Genomic DNA, 15,854 nt, shown 5'->3' on the forward strand with positions numbered 1-15,854 from the left:
TTTTATTTGTTAAAATATGACAATATATCGCAATGTACTAATTTAATTGTTATACTGTCTTCTACACTTTGTGTATAAATATGTCTTCATATATACAGATAATAATGTTCACTTTTGAATACATGCATATGTGTGTATTTTATTTTATTTGCGCACCGGTAGTGTTGTTGTGGGTGCAGTGACACTCGATGATCTCTAGGGGTCACTAATGACTCCATGCAAACATGGCTGCCCAGGATGAACTCAGTAAGTTTCTGTCTCCCTTAACAGTGATACACATCTCCTGTTATTTATATTCTAGGCTTTTCTAACAAGTGTGTAAGTGTTAAAACGTTTCACGATAGCCTCCGGTGTATTGAATTTGATTCAAATAGCAGCAGGTGTAAAGATAAAGGCAAAACTATTCGTTTGCTAATTAGCCCTAGCTAGCTTACTGTCGTCACAAGGCCGTTTGCCCAGTCATGGTCAAACTGAACGAGCAACAAACATCCATTAAGGAAGGCAATGGAGAGTGGCTTTAACGAATGACAGTATGTGACCCTCGGGATTACATTTCCACGGTGTCGCGTTTGTAAGCTTTGACATTTATAAGAGAAAATGGGGGGATTGAGTGGTTAGTTTGAGATGTAGCTTGTCGGCGAGCTACGTCAAGCAAGCAATAACAGGCTGTGAAATGGCTTTAGACATATACAGTACAGCAGATTATATCACCAAAATGATAACACAAACGTGATTCCAGTGGTGAAGTTGTGGCATACCTAACTGGCTTGTTGGTTTTTATTTTTATTCGGATGAATCTGCAAACCCTTTTTTATGCATGTGGGTGGTAGCACCCAGTTGCTCATGGAAGTGGTGTGCTGATGTCAAGTGAATATGATCCCCTTACTTTTCTGATGACTAGATCTAGAAAATGAGTTCTAATGTTTTTATTTTTTTTATTTTTTTGACAGATCAACTGGAGCGCGTATTCCTGCGCCTGGGCCATGCAGAAACGGATGATCAGCTTCAGGATATCATCTCCAAGTTTCTTCCCCCTGTTCTCCTTAAACTCTCAAGTGTGCAAGAGGGTGTGCGGAAAAAAGTAAGACCGCCTTCCCCAGAAATATTCACATAAACGCATCTTTTCATTATATTTATGCAGATGTCATTGTCTAATACAGATAAAGGCAAGACTCTGTTTTGCAAAGTTTGAGCCACTTATAACCTTGACATTTTATATTTGATCCTCACGTAGCCCATGGATGGACCCCTGCTTAGTCAGTGGAGTGCATGCTAAAACAGTCCAAATCTCAATGAGCAACACGTTGTAGACATCATAATACCTTTTTCATATGCCGTAAGTTTAGTAGAGTCAATACACATTGATTACATTCAGTGTCTCTCATGCTAGGTAATGGAGCTTCTGGTCCACTTAAACAAGAGGATAAAAAGTCGACCTAAGATTCAGCTACCAGTAGAAACTCTATTGGTTCAGTACCAAGACCCTGCAGCAGCCTCCTTTGTGACGAATTTTACCATTATTTACATCAAAATGGGCTACCCACGCCTAGAGGTTGGAAAGCAATGCGAGTTGGCGCCCACTCTGCTGACTGCAATGGAAGGCAAGCCTCAACCGCAGCAGGACAGGTAAGGGGGACCTTCCGTTTGTAATGCTTTCTTGATGCAGTGGAACCTCTAAGATCAAACACAGGGCATAGCTTGACCTTCTTTTGTTGTCCAGTGTCAGGCCATTGCACCGACACGCTTAAATAATCGGATAGATGCTTGACAGGTTCACACCAACAGGTACTACCATCTTATGGAGGTAACATAAATCAGGGGATTTCTTATCTTCCTGTGATGCTGTTTTTTAGACCACACACCCAGCAATCATAGGTGATTCAGTGTTTTGAATTGAATTAAGCATTCACAGTATTTCCACCTTAGAGGTTCAGCTGTATATGCATGAACTTATCCACCTTCATGAAATGCACCACTTGGGTTAGTCCTTTTAGTTGACCTGAACCTTTTTTCCTTTCCTCTTTTGACTGAATTATTATTTTGCATCTCTTCTCCATCCTCTCTTAGCCTAATGCACCTGCTGATTCCTACTCTTTACCATATGAAATATCCAGCAGAGGTCTCAAAGATCGCATCTCCTTTTAACTTAACTGAGCGGCCAAAGACAATACAGCTCCTGCTAGAGTTCATGTTGGACGTCTTGCTGATGCCTTATGGGTGAGTTGGGGCTCAGACTTTTGAAATGTGGTATATTAATTCTCCTCCTTTTGTAATCCTTTAGTAAATTACCAACACCATGGACTTATGTCCTTAGGTTTGTGCTGAATGAATCTCCCACTCGCCCTGCACCCTCCTCCTCCCAGGGAGGTTCTGCTGATGGGTCATCGGGTTCATCTGCGCAGAGTCTTCCCCAGGCTCCCCCAGGGATGAATATTTACGCTGCTAAGAGGGTCATTGGTGAGGCCCAGTGGACTTCGGAGCAGCTAGAGCAGGTACAGTTGTTGTGCAAGGGCATGATGCTCATCTTTTGTACAAGGCTTCATTGTGTGTTTGGCCACTATAGTGTAAGCTGGGCATAGTGAAGTTTATTGAGGCAAAGCAAGTGCCAGAAGTGGAAACGGTCGTTCACCTGGTGGTGGCGTCCAGCGACACGCGACATAGTGTGGCGACTGCTGCTGATCTGGAACTGAAGAGCAAACAGAGGTTGGTCTAAGAGTCCAGATTTGCATTTTTAAGCCACAAATATGGATTAATAGCCTGGATCGTTCTGACACAATTCTGCACATCTGCTGAGTGTTTTTGTGCTTGTTTTGCTTTCTTCCAGCATTATTGATTGGAACAATCCCTTGATAATCAACAAAATGTACAAAGTGTACTTGGGGGATGTTCCTCTCAAAACTAAGGTTTGTAAATTCACTGCTACGCTTGCCAGAGATAATTCTGCATAAACCTAATACGCTGACATGTTTTCCAGGGTGGCACTGTGAAGCATGAGCTCAAACACGAACCTGTGAGCACGAGAGTCAAGTTAAAGATCCTGCCGCATCTTTTACGCTCACGCCTTGCTGCAGAGTGTTTCCCAGCTAATATCCAGGTGGGTTAAGATATGCCTTTATTCGTCCCTCAGTGGGGAAATTTGTAAGCAGGGTTGTAATGAGGAACTCTAGCGAAGTTGGATTTTGTTTTGCATACAATTCTTCTCCATCTACCTCCCTTTTCCTATCTTTTATAGGTTGTATATGATGGTTTGTTTGGAGCCAACACCAATAACAAACTACTGTCTCTCACGTTGCAGTTTGTCCATCACATCTGCATGGTGTAAGAAACACACTCCTCTGTTATGTCACATTATGTTTATTGTAATTTTATTTACGAATTTGCAAATTGAAACTTTTAAATGTGCCTTTTGTTGCAGGTGCCCTGATACTAATAAGCCCTTAGGACTGATGCTGCTGAATGGACTTACTAAGCTTATTAATGAATACAAAGAGGTAAAACCATATGCAGATACATTCACTGAGAAGCCTCTTTCACGCATGGCCCTCTTCCACTATAGCAAATGTTTGTGCTAGTGCCGGGTTAGGTCGGAGACAGTCAAGGTGGTCCTAGGTGACTCTGGCTGTAAACTGATGCAAAATGCAAAAATAGTCAGGCCAGCTTCCTTCCCCCATTCAATGTCAATATAGGTTTGTGTGGAATGGTGCATTTTCCTGTATTACGTTTTTACTCCTTCTAAAGTACATGCAATGTTTTTGGCAGGATCCTAAATTACTTTGTGTTGCATATTCTGCCGTTGGGAAGCTTTCAAGGTATGTTTTGCATATTTTGATTCATATTTAAACTGAAACTTATTTTATCAACATGGTTTGCAATTTTACAATTGTTTGGTTTTTTTCTAGCCGTATGCCGCAGCTCTTCACAAAGGATATTGCTCTTGTGCAGCAGTTTTTTGAGTCCATGTGCAAGGTGGGTCAGAGTTTAATCATACTACCCAACGATGCAAAGGGCAGCACAACGTGGTGTGTAGGTGTATGACTTGTTTGCTTTTATTTTTCAGGAGGAGCCTGATGTTCGCCTTGCCATCCAGGAGGCTTTGTCTATGATGGTTGGAGCATATGCCAACCTCCAGGGGGCACTACTGAACCTGATGGAGGCCTTAGTGGCTGCATATATTGTGAAGGTGAGTTCATCACATATCGTTGTTACACTCTGACCCCCTCTGTGGTGGCTCACAAAAAGCCAAAGAAAAAGCAAAAAACCTGAGATTTGCTGACATTTTGTGGTGTCATGCATGATGATGATTTGACTTTTGAGGTATGATTTTCCCACTGCATTTTTGTCAAAAACCAAACTGTATTACCACTGGGGCATTTGACTTTGATTTCACTGTCTGCGTTTAGCTGTGGACCACCCGGGGTGCACGTTGCCTCCCGCCCACGACCCTAGGGAGGACAAGCGGCATAGAAGATGGATAGATTCCACTGTAGTGTTAATAAACAGATATTTTTCTTGGTTATTGTTCTAAAGCCCGAGGTCCAAGTTCGCCAGGTTGCCATGAAGTTTGCCAGCACAGTGTTTGCTCCTGATCATGTGCCATCAAGATACCTGCTGCTGCTTGCTGCTGGGGACCCGTAAGACCCAAATACCTTCAGTCAAACCATACTGACATATTGTCATATCATAAATTCAATGTATTTCAGACTAAAGACATTTTTGCTATCTACATTGTGTTTCAGGCGTGATGAGGTGTGTGGGGAGGCTCAGAGAGTATTGCGGACATTTTCAACTAAGAGTTCAGAGAAGGACGGACCCAAGCCGATACCTTCCTTTCCCGAGATGGTGGCCTACATCCAGGAGAAGGTGAATCTCTGCACATCTATTTTCTTATTTTTCCATATTGTCTAAAAATTGGCATTTTCCCATTGTTTTCATCATCAGGCATCTCAGAGAATCAAGACTCCAGCAAAATACGTTGTTGGAACCTCCGCTATTCCTTTCAACCCATCTGCCTTTGGAGAGGTAAATGTCCTCTGAGCGCTACTCTTGGCTATGACTTCTACTGCAATATGTTGCCTTTTCTCCCCAGATTGTGCTCTACCTCAGGATGTGTTTGGTGTACACCGCCGGAGCCACGCCACAGTCCACTCAACTTGTAGACATGCAGGATGATGCACCAGCCATCGGCCGCTATGTGGAAGTTCTGTTGTCTTCTGAGCCTCATGCTTCAGGGTCTAAGGGCACTGAAACCAATCCTGTTTATGTCTACATGGATCTGCTGCAACAGCTGCTGTCTGCTGTAGGAGGTAACAGCATGCACGTTTAAGTTACCAAGTCCCGAAATAAGAGCCATGCAATGTGTCTGTATTACATATTGTTATGCTTGATCTCTTCACAGGAATCCCTGTAATGTACTGTCTCCTGGAGGTGGTGTCTGTCTGCCCAGAAAAACTGGCTCCCAAATTTGCTGATAAAATTGACTGGATTAAGGTGACTCGAGGTCTCCACTCATTCATGAAACATTTGTTCTGATATGCATGCACAGCTCCCAATGCATCTAGCTTGTAACACACCTTTTTCTTACCAGAGTCTGATGAACACAAACAAAGAGGACATGAGGGAGCTTGCTGCTCAGTTGTATGCTGTGGTGGTGTCCACCATGACAGGCAATGAGCTTCAGGCTGCCGTGCACAACCTGGTCAAAATCACCAAAGACAACCGCGTAAGCCACCTTTATATTATAATATATAATATATATATTTGACGTCATCTATGCCTAACTGTGTTTGGGTTTTGTCTCAGAGCCCTGAGACCCAGCATGGTGCCGTCTTGGCTCTGGGCTACATGGTGGGAAGGTACATGAACAAAACAAAAACTGCCGCATACAGTACACTTGCCTGCAATGTGGAGAAGAGCATCACATCTCAAGAAGATGATGACGTTGTTGCTATGGCTACAAAAACAATTGGTATGCATATTTTGTATTATGCTTGAGTAGAACAAAAATGTAGCAGTATTTTGTTTCCTTCCTGGCTCTTATAAAGAAGGCTTCGTGTTCCAATTCAGGTTCTTTCCTGGACAGCAGTAGTGGACTGTTGGCAGTAGCAGCATGTACAGCTCTTGGAGAAATTGGTCGGAATGGCCTCCTGCTGATCCCTTCAGAGGGTGAAGGCCTCACTAAATTATCCATTGTAGAAAACCTGCTTGCTCGCATCCCTTCTGGCAAAGAGAGTGCAAAGGTAAAATGGTTTTTTTTTTTAAATAGCAGTAGAAGCTACTCTTAAATAGAAAACCCAACATAAAAATACTATAAGTTCTTCAGGTGAGCATCAGTGACTTTTCCTCACCTTGCTTGTGTGCATTTTCCCATGTACTTGATATAGACAAAGGAGCGCTCAATCCAGACCTTGGGCTATTTACCAGTAGGAGATGGTGACTTCCCCCATCAGAAAAAGCTGTTACAGGGACTCATGGACTCAGTCGAGGTGTGCCACAATATTGTTGTTACTGTGTGTTTAGACACATTGGGATCACTTATGTTAAATTGTATAAAACAAGCACTTGTCACAATGATCCTAACAAGTTACATTTTTGTCGTTCCCCTCTGTTTATTTTCAAAGGCCAAACAAGTGGAGTTGCAGTTCACAGTGGGTGAGGCCATTACCAATGCTGCTTTAGGCACCAGCTCTGGAGCTATAAGAGATCCATGGACCTGCACTGAAGACCAGTACAGCCCACCACTAAGTAAGAAGTGTAGTTTAGACATACATTGTCGCTTAGAGCTTTGTTTAAAAAGCCATTTATACACGCCTGAACAAACATTTTAAGATTATGGGACTACTATTAGCCTATTTTTGTTATTTGGTTGTTTACAATAAATAGTTTACTCAAGTTTGTTTTGTCTCACTCCCATTTCTTATTTTTGCATTTTGAAATTCTACTTATGAACTCTTTAAGATCTAACAGTGGAAAAAATTTCATTCTTGTCTTAAAATTTTCATCAGCATATATACAAGTTAAAATTTCTGTATTTTCAACAGTGTATAAGTTGGGCTAAATATGATGTCCTTTATTTCTATGAAGTAATGACATTTTCTTGTGGATTCAATGTCATTAAGTAATTCGGTTTCATTTTTGTTGTTATTAGTCAATAGTCATTGTTTTGCAGAACAATGTCCAAGGCACATATCATAAACATATCAGTATCATAAATAATGCTCTTTGGGATATAGTGTGGACATCTACAGCCATTGCTCATCTGTGTCAAGCAATTTGCACATTGACAGTTAGTGACTAATGTAAACATGCAAAATGCATTCTTTCATTGCCAGATTTGAAAAACAATGATGTGGTTCCTTGGGTCCTCAACTCAGTCTTGTCCAAGTACATACCCAGCCAGAACCCTCATATCCGACAGGCAGCATGCATCTGGCTTCTCTCCCTAGTTAAGAAGCTCAGCCAACACAAGGAAATCAAGGTATTCTTTGGTTATTTAAGTGCATGGGCTGCATCACGTTATTTTTTCTACCAAGCATTGCTCCATGTTTTCTCTTATTATCTTGCAGTCCAATTTGAAGGAGATCCAAGTGGCATTCATCTCTGTTCTTTCAGATGCAGATGGTAAGAGACATTGTCCAAATTGTAACTCAACACCGGTCTAGGATTGTTGCAACATTACAAACAACAAATCTTTTTTGTGAATAAGAATTGAGTCAGGATGTGGCATCGAAAGGCCTTGGTCTGGTCTACGAGATGGGTGGAGAGGGTGACCAGCAGGAACTAGTGTCCACCCTGGTGGAAACACTCATGACTGGCAAAAGGTGAAGTGATTAACATGAAGATAGATCGAGATCTCTAACATTAATGCAACATAATTTCCACACAGAATAAAACACGCTGTCTCTGAAGAGACAGAGGTGTTCCAAGGAGATGGTTTGGGCAAAACGCCTGATGGGTAAGTACGTAATCTACTGTTTCTGTTCATGTATTGAGGCGTATGTTGATCGTCTCACATTGCCAACAGCCATAGCCTGTCCACATACAAGGAGCTCTGCTCTCTGGCCAGTGACCTGAACCAGCCTGATCTTGTCTATAAATTCATGAACTTGGCAAACCATCACGCCATGTGGAACTCCCGAAAGGTCTCTGTCGCCACTGCAAATAACCACAATGATGAATATATTTGTAAATGACTGCTAATGACAATGTCATTCCAAACAGAGCGGTATTTTATCTTGTGATCTTTCAATCCCAACATGAGTTCTCCTTCTGTTCAGGGTGCTGCATTTGGCTTCCATATGATTGCAGCCAAGGCCGGGGAGCAGCTGGCTCCATTTCTCCCACAGCTGGTGCCACGGCTTTACCGCTACCAGTTTGACCCCAACCTGAGTATTCGTCAGGCCATGACCAGCATCTGGGATGCCTTGGTCACTGATAAGACTCTGGTAGGAGATGCACCGTGCCCATCCAAATAAAAACAAAAGCATGTGTATATTAACATTTGTATTTATTGTGGTGGGGTTCAGGTGGACAAGTACCTGAAGGAGATCTTGCACGATGTCATTTCCAACCTCACCAGCACCGCCTGGAGAGTCCGTGAGTCCAGGTAAAAACCGAAATGTGAAGCATGTGAGATTAAGACGAAGATGTCTTCAATTTAGCCATCAACTATTGAAAGAAATGTGTGGTGATAAATGTGAATCCTTCCAGCTGTCTGGCTCTCAATGACCTGATTCGAGGACGCCAAGCTGATGACCTCATCGACCACTTAGCTGAAATGTGGGAGACCCTGTTCAGAGTTCTTGACGACATCAAGGTGAGCCCCAATAGATGTGAATTTTAGTAGAAAGACACAAGGTGACCCTGCTGGAGGATGAAAATGTATTGTGCACCGCAGAAATATCACTATTTACAAATACATACATGAATACATTTATGAATACATATCTTTTTTTCTGAACTTGCTATTTATTGTCTTTGAGGAATCTGTGAGGAAGGCTGCAGATATAACGCTGAAAACTCTCAGTAAGGTAAAGTTTACAGTCATTCCTGAATTGAATGTTCATGTTTATAAAAAAAAAATTCAGTTAAAATTAAACAAGCATCACTCCCCTCTATACAGGTGTGCACTCGTATGTGTGAGTCTACTGGTTCTACAGCTCAGAGAACTGTGGCGGCACTGCTGCCCACCTTGCTGGAGAAGGGCATTGTTAGCAATGTCTCTGAGGTTCGCTCGCTCAGGTACTGTCACCGAGTTTTTGTGTTGATGTTGTGGTGGTGGTGTCTTTAATTCTTTAATTTCTAAATATTGGAGAAAACCCACGCACGCACAGGAGAACATGAACTCCACACAGAGATGCCCAAGCGGAGAATTGATGCCCAATGCTATTTTAAAATTGGTGTTTTCTTTTTGTGTCAGCATCCAGACGCTGGTGAAGATCAGTAAGACAGCTGGTGCCCGACTAAAGCCCCACGCTTCCCGACTCATTCCAGCCTTGCTAGAGGCTCTCAGCACCTTGGAGCCTCAGGTCCTCAACTACCTCAGCTTAAGAGCCACAGAGCAGGAGAAGAGTGCCATGGATGCTGCCAGGCTCAGCGCTGCCAAGTCCTCTCCAATGATGGAAACCATTAATATGGTAGTAGAATATATTAATCACAGTGTTTTTGTTTTCTACATGAGTTAACCATTTTTGTTTGTTTTTTGTTCAGTGTCTGCAGCACGTCGATATTGCAGTTCTGCGGGAGCTGGTTCCAAGGCTTTGTGAGCTGCTGAAGAGTGGAGTTGGTCTGGGCACCAAGGTAGAAACACTCAGCTGACTGACTAAGACTATGTCCACATAAATATGGACATTTTAAAGAAAAAAAAAACACACATTTTCCCTTCTCCCGTGTTCAGAAATTTACCATCCACACAGTTTCCAAAAAAGTACAGAAGTTTGCAGAAAAACTCATTCACAAGCAGTCATGTTCATGGCAAAGTAATAGCAGTGCAGCAGCCATGGACTGTAAGGCGATATTTTACGACACAATAACAAACTTGCCGAGTCGCGTGGGGAGATAAGTGTGGACCAATAGCGAAGTAGTTTATTTCACATTTGTCTGCAAAATTTCAATACAAAACTTTGAAAATGTAACAGATGTTCCATTGCAACTGTAACAAATATGAATAGGATCTGGATCCAAGGTAGAACTCACCAAACTCTTTTTTTCTACTGCTATGGTACTAAACTCATCCTGTACGTGTGGCTAATTGTCCTTGTCTACAAAGGTAAGCTTTTAATGTGTGGGCAAAGCAGCCCAGTAATGATGTTCTTGACATGAAGAAATTCTTATGGTATTCTTTCAAAATAACGACTTGCTGGTAAGACTTGTCCCACTGTCAGATGGGGTCCAAAATTGCCATCATTGGCGGGACCCTAGTAGCAGTATTGGAGAGCAAAGCAGCAGCATCATTCAAAGCCCGCAATCAAAAGGACCTCAAAGTACTGTCAGTTCAAAACCAGCGATCCAATCCTTGCCATTACGTTTCTAGTTTGGAAATGATGGTGCAGGTTTTTCGTCATCTGACAGCATCAAGCCAAAATGTCGGATGGATGGAGTTTTTCAAACGTTACATTTTTAAGGACAAAAATCTACATTTGTGTTTGGACGAAAGCCCAAAATTTATATTAGAAAAGAGTTTTCATGTGGACATAACCTTGAAAGTGTTTCAGTAGTGGTCTCCTTTAATTCTGAGATCCTTCTGACCAACTGCAAAGAGGCTACAGGTTTACATTTTGTCTTTTCACAGGGGGGTTGTGCCAGCGTGATTGTTTCCCTTACAGTGCAATCTCCCCAGGACCTCACCCCATACTCAGGTGCCACACCACTCTTATGTCGTGTAGAATGGCTACCGATGTCATCATGTGAAGAAGCAAAAATATTGTGGTGTTTGTGTTGCTTTCAGGTAAATTGATGAGTGCTCTGCTTAGTGGCATCCATGACAGGAGCACTGTGGTACAGAAAGCCTTTGCCTTTGCTCTTGGTCATCTTGTCAGGGTAAGGATGATTTGGATATTTAACACCATACTGAAGAGCCACCCTTCCACCATGGTCTAAAGATCAATGCAGCTTAGTGTGGAACGTTAATTCATGATCAGCTTGTGTTTCCACTGCGGTATGGTGACTGTCGGCAGTATAACTTTTTCAATGAGTGAAACAAATAAGTGGAATGAAGCTGAGTAAAAAGGGACAATCTGAGCTTTTTGTACTGGATACACACACACACACACACACACACACCAGTGACCTGGAGAGGTGCAGCTGTTACAGAGAGCTAAAGTGTCTCAAAGGCTGATAGTAATTCAACAGCAGAGGAGAAGCTATAATGACAATTTTAAGATAATATTTGGTATTAGTAAAAACAATGAGATTGTGTTTTATATACGGTAATTGCAACCTGAACTTTCATAACCTGATTCCACTTGTATTGCGTCATCAGACGGCTAAAGACAGCAGTGTAGAAAAGCTACTACTGAAGCTCTGTGCCTGGTACCTGGAGAAAGAAGGTAAGATGTTTATGTTTAAGCAGCCTTTTTGCATGAAATGGTTGTGATAGTTTGTGACATTAAAACCCTGTGATCTATTACCAGAACCTGTGTACAAGTCTTCGTGCGCCCTGACCATGCATGCCATCAGCCACTATAGCCCCGATGTGTTGAAGGCCCACGCAGGAGTGGCTCTCCCGCTGGCATTTCTGGGCATGCACCAGGCACCCGGCGCAGATGAGGACAAAGGCGAGAGCCATGATGCCACCTTGTGGGCCGAGGTGTGGCAGGAGAACGTCCCCGGTGAGGAACATGAACACATGGGCTTTTTGAAGTAAAACATCAGTAATAAATTACAAGTTTCTCTGGTACCAGGAAGCTTTGGAGGCATCCGACTCTACATGACGGAGCTCATCGCCATTACCCAAAAGGCTCTGCAGTCCCAGTCTTGGAAAATGAAAGCCCAGGGCGCAGCTGCCATGGCAACCGTTGCCAAGGAACAGACTGGCTCGTTGGTGGCACCGCACCTCGGCTTGGTGCTGACAGCCTTGATGCAGGGCCTGGCGGGACGCACGTGGGCGGGCAAGGTAATGGCCGCCAACAAAACAAAAGGATAACAAAGTGATGGGGAGTGCTCTGACTGTTGTTTCTTCATTCTCCCCTCCAGGAGGAGCTACTGAAAGCCATTGGATCAGTTGTGTCCAAATGCAGGTGGCCTATTTTACCACTGTTACCACTTAGACAACATCATTTGAGACTTTCAGTACTAAATGGGGTGTTTGGAATAATAATTACAATGCGTTTTTCAAGTTAATGCTACCAAAATATTAGGTACACCTGCACAAGTTAATGAGATCCAATACAAGAACTGTAAAAACAAATGTACTACAATAATGCTCACTTTAGATTGACACTTAGCAAACAACAACCACAATAATAAAGCAATTGTGAGATGAATAACTATCTGACCATGTCCATCAAACTTTACTTTTGTTACTGTTGTAAAGATATCATTTATACAGGTCTTGAATTGTTCTTGTGTTCCTAATGTTGTGGCCGTTTAATGTATTTACACAAGCTCATCGCTGCTTTGTCTTGTACTTGTTGCAGCACCGAGTTACAGAAGCCTTGTCTCGGGCAACCCACTATCTCTGAGGTCCTGGAGGTGGTCTTGAAGGAATGTCGTAAGGAGAATATTGTGTACAAAATGGCCGGCCTGCAGTGTGCTGGCGACATCCTTCACAGTTGCCAGGAGGACCGATTCAGCGACATGGCAGACATCCTTTTCCCCCTCATCAAGAAGGTACCGTATACTAGTTGTGTGTGTGTTTATCTTTGTATTTTGTCAAAGTGTGGTGGCACATGAATTCCTTTTTTTTTTTACTTGTGAACAGAGCTGTCCTGAGAGCAGCTCAACGATGCAGAGGTCACAAGAGAGGGATGATGATGACCTCACGATGAAGGAGAAAGAACTGCAAACTGAAGCGGTGCTGTTTGCTTTTGAAACTATGGGAAAGACTTGGCCGAAGAACCATCAGACACAGTGTAAGTGGAAAAGTTACAACACTAGAACGGACTTGCTTGGAGTAATTTAGACTCTTTAGTCATGTACTTGTTACACTCGTCTTGTTAAGGCTTCTCTGTATTTTTTTTGAACAAGTGTTGCATAAACCAACATATGCTATTTAAAGGCATAATTTCCCCCCCCCCCAAAAGTTTGATAAAATTGGACTACTGGGCCGTGTGCTTGGCAGCTTCTACGGTAGTATTATGCAACGATAACCAATACTGCTGCTTTGTCTTGTTGCTCACCTCACATAATAATAATACATAATCTACGTGATGTGATGCTACAGTCCGTTTCCAGGTGGAGGTGTGCAGCCTCATGTGTGACAAGTTAAAGCTGAGTACATGGAAGGTCCAGCTTGCTGTTCTCCACTGCATGAAGGCCTACTTCCAAGGGTACATAACCATCAACTGTTGTTTTTGTAGCATATTATGTGTCTGACATGTATTTTCCCTTGCAGGTTATTGTTGTTAGACAAGGACAGCAGTGACGTGAGCACACTGTCTGGCATCCTAACAGACGCGTGTGCTGCTCTCACTCATCCTTTAGGTAAAGTCCTCACAATGTCATCAGCGTAGTATTAGTACCACTTCTGTTTCTACCTTTCACTCCTTGCACGTTTGTTTTGTTTGTCTTTTTTTTTTTTACCAGAGAACAAAAGTTATTCATCTGTGAGGACAGAGGCCCTTTCAGTAGTGGAGGTGATTGTCAGGAGAACTGGAGGTATGGAGCACATTTTTATTGTTTTTTCTACATAGTAGGAAAAAATTGCTATCCCGTAGCAATGCATCAAGATAATGACTTTATAGGACCAACCCACAACTGAGGAGCGACTAACGTTTTTGCAGCAGATTCCTCAAAACAGTGGCATTAGCAATTTTACGTAGCAATAATACCTCCAAATATGACAAATAACTAAAGCCTAGTTTACACTTGCATGCATTTTGTGGCCGCAGTGACATGCAATTTTGCAGGCCAATCACATGCCATTGACTGAATTAGCAGTACACAGGTATGAAATTTGTGTAAACTACGCGGGGCTGCATACATGTTTCTGGCACCCATCATTTTTGTGATCATTTTTGTGAACTTGTCATCAACACACCGCAACTGTTGTGGTGCGTATGAAAGCGTGTTTCGTTCACATGAATGGGTGAAGTTTTCCACCACCTCTTGCAGCAATTTGGGGTGGATTCTCAAGTAGTTTCTGTAGCCCTTTTTGCATCTCCGTTGTGAATTTGTTATCAACTAATCATAATGCTCGAAGCGATATCTTCCAGTCAGCAATTTTCTCTGCACCCTTTGCTAGTTTATGCCCCCTTCCTGGTGTTTCTGCGTTCTCCTTCTGAAGCTGCAGGATAATATAAACGTACCTTTCCTTTGTGCAATGAGAGCTTCTTCTCTGGCGTTAATGAAGCTGGGCCCAATGGAGAGCCATGTTGGAAAATTTGGACTAACACTAGAAAGAAGACTAAGCCCAAGCAGAGAGCACCCTATTAGAGAGCCAGCCTGTCTTCAGACCAGGGAGAGGAACAGTGGAACCAGGTTGCCCATTGACATTTATGTCTCAAGTATTGTTGTCTGTTTGCGTGTCCACCAGAGAGCGAACAGTGGGACTGTGTATCAGTGAAGAGTCGGGAGCAGTTGCAGCGGTCCCTGTCAACCCTTCAGTCGGACAGCAGACCAGACTTGAGGGACAAGGCCCAGGAGCTGCGCCGGCATATCCAGAGCCAACCCTAACTAACACTCACTCTGCTGCAAAATTGCAAGTCTAAATACAAATGAATCAACAACACTTGCTAAAAGACAAAACACTTTTTGTAGTGTTCTTTATATGTGTCTCTTTGAAATGGATAGTTATAATCATAATAATAATATTAAACCTAAATGGCATACAGCAGAGTTGACACTGTGTAACTGTTTTACTACTGGTGTACGTTTGTGTCCAGGAATAGTTTGGGTTTTTTTTCATCTCCATCAGCGGTGTAGTGCGTCAACAGTGACGTTTTCCCCACTTCATCCCATGAGCTGCTGAGCGGTGGTCATTGTGGAGGAAAGTAGTTCCGGCTACTTTCAGTTGAGTGTTGCGTTTTGCTTCTCAAATATCCATCCATCCTTTTTCTATACCGCTTATCCTCACAAGGGTCGCGGGGTTCACCCTGGACTGGTTGCCAGCCAATCACATGGCACATATAGACAAACAACCATTCACACTCACATTCATACCTATGGACAATTTGGAGTCGCCAATTAATCTAATATGCATGTTTTCGGAATGTGGGAGGAATCCGGTTTTACCTGAAGAAAACCCTTGCATCCACAGGGAGAACATGCAAGGAACTACTTTCCTTCACAATGAAAACCGACCAGAACTCTGCTCAAGGAGCTGAAGTGGGGCAAAAGTCACCGTTGATGCAGTACACTGCTGTTCTGTATGTCATACAGAAACAAAAAATGCCAACTGTCCCTTTAAATATCAGTCGTTTTACCTTGGCTGATCTCGAAACGTTGAAAGACACTCGGCTATTTACTTTTTGCCACATGATGAATGAGCAACTTAGTTTTTTTTTGTCCAGAACTGAAACAAAGTTACATCCCTGTCTAAGCTGTGTTTTAGTTGTTTGAATTTAAATAAAAACATCAACAGAGATTATTTGACAAAGCCTCTGTTTTTCTTAATGATATGATGAGACTGTCATTTCATGACATTTAATTTCCTGGTCTTGCTGATTTGCAGGTGTTAAGAGGGTGCGGACTTTTGCACA

General features: G+C 42.6%; 1 protein-coding gene across 2 annotated transcripts; it reads left to right on the forward strand.

The window, feature by feature from the left end:
• The first annotated feature begins 100 nt into the window (after nt 1-100).
• Nucleotides 101-15,739, forward strand: ecpas (Ecm29 proteasome adaptor and scaffold). Of its 2 annotated transcripts, none has more exons than XM_058085549.2 (47): nt 101-246; nt 951-1,081; nt 1,391-1,626; nt 2,068-2,217; nt 2,315-2,492; nt 2,564-2,703; nt 2,825-2,903; nt 2,975-3,094; nt 3,233-3,318; nt 3,416-3,491; nt 3,760-3,809; nt 3,900-3,966; nt 4,058-4,180; nt 4,528-4,631; nt 4,737-4,860; nt 4,939-5,019; nt 5,087-5,303; nt 5,396-5,487; nt 5,585-5,719; nt 5,800-5,965; nt 6,064-6,236; nt 6,381-6,482; nt 6,618-6,741; nt 7,329-7,474; nt 7,563-7,617; nt 7,703-7,817; nt 7,883-7,951; nt 8,021-8,138; nt 8,274-8,441; nt 8,523-8,602; nt 8,707-8,812; nt 8,979-9,026; nt 9,119-9,237; nt 9,416-9,632; nt 9,706-9,795; nt 10,787-10,853; nt 10,943-11,034; nt 11,477-11,543; nt 11,628-11,825; nt 11,898-12,109; nt 12,190-12,233; nt 12,633-12,825; nt 12,917-13,067; nt 13,379-13,484; nt 13,550-13,638; nt 13,741-13,812; nt 14,690-15,739. In XM_058085549.2, exons 1-47 carry the CDS (start codon nt 225-227, stop codon nt 14,827-14,829), a joined length of 5,538 nt encoding a protein of 1,845 aa, XP_057941532.2. In that variant the 5' UTR covers nt 101-224; the 3' UTR covers nt 14,830-15,739. The 2 variants fall into 2 exon arrangements, with proteins under 2 accessions (XP_057941532.2, XP_057941523.2); XM_058085540.2 differs by lacking the exon at nt 101-246 and adding an exon at nt 333-501.
• The last annotated feature ends 115 nt before the right edge of the window (nt 15,740-15,854 follow it).

This window comes from Doryrhamphus excisus, linkage group LG9 (genome assembly GCF_037039965.1).
Source record: "Doryrhamphus excisus strain RoL-2023G ecotype Guam linkage group LG9, RoL_Dexc_Guam_v1.1, whole genome shotgun sequence".
Lineage (NCBI taxonomy): Eukaryota > Metazoa > Chordata > Actinopteri > Syngnathiformes > Syngnathidae > Doryrhamphus > Doryrhamphus excisus.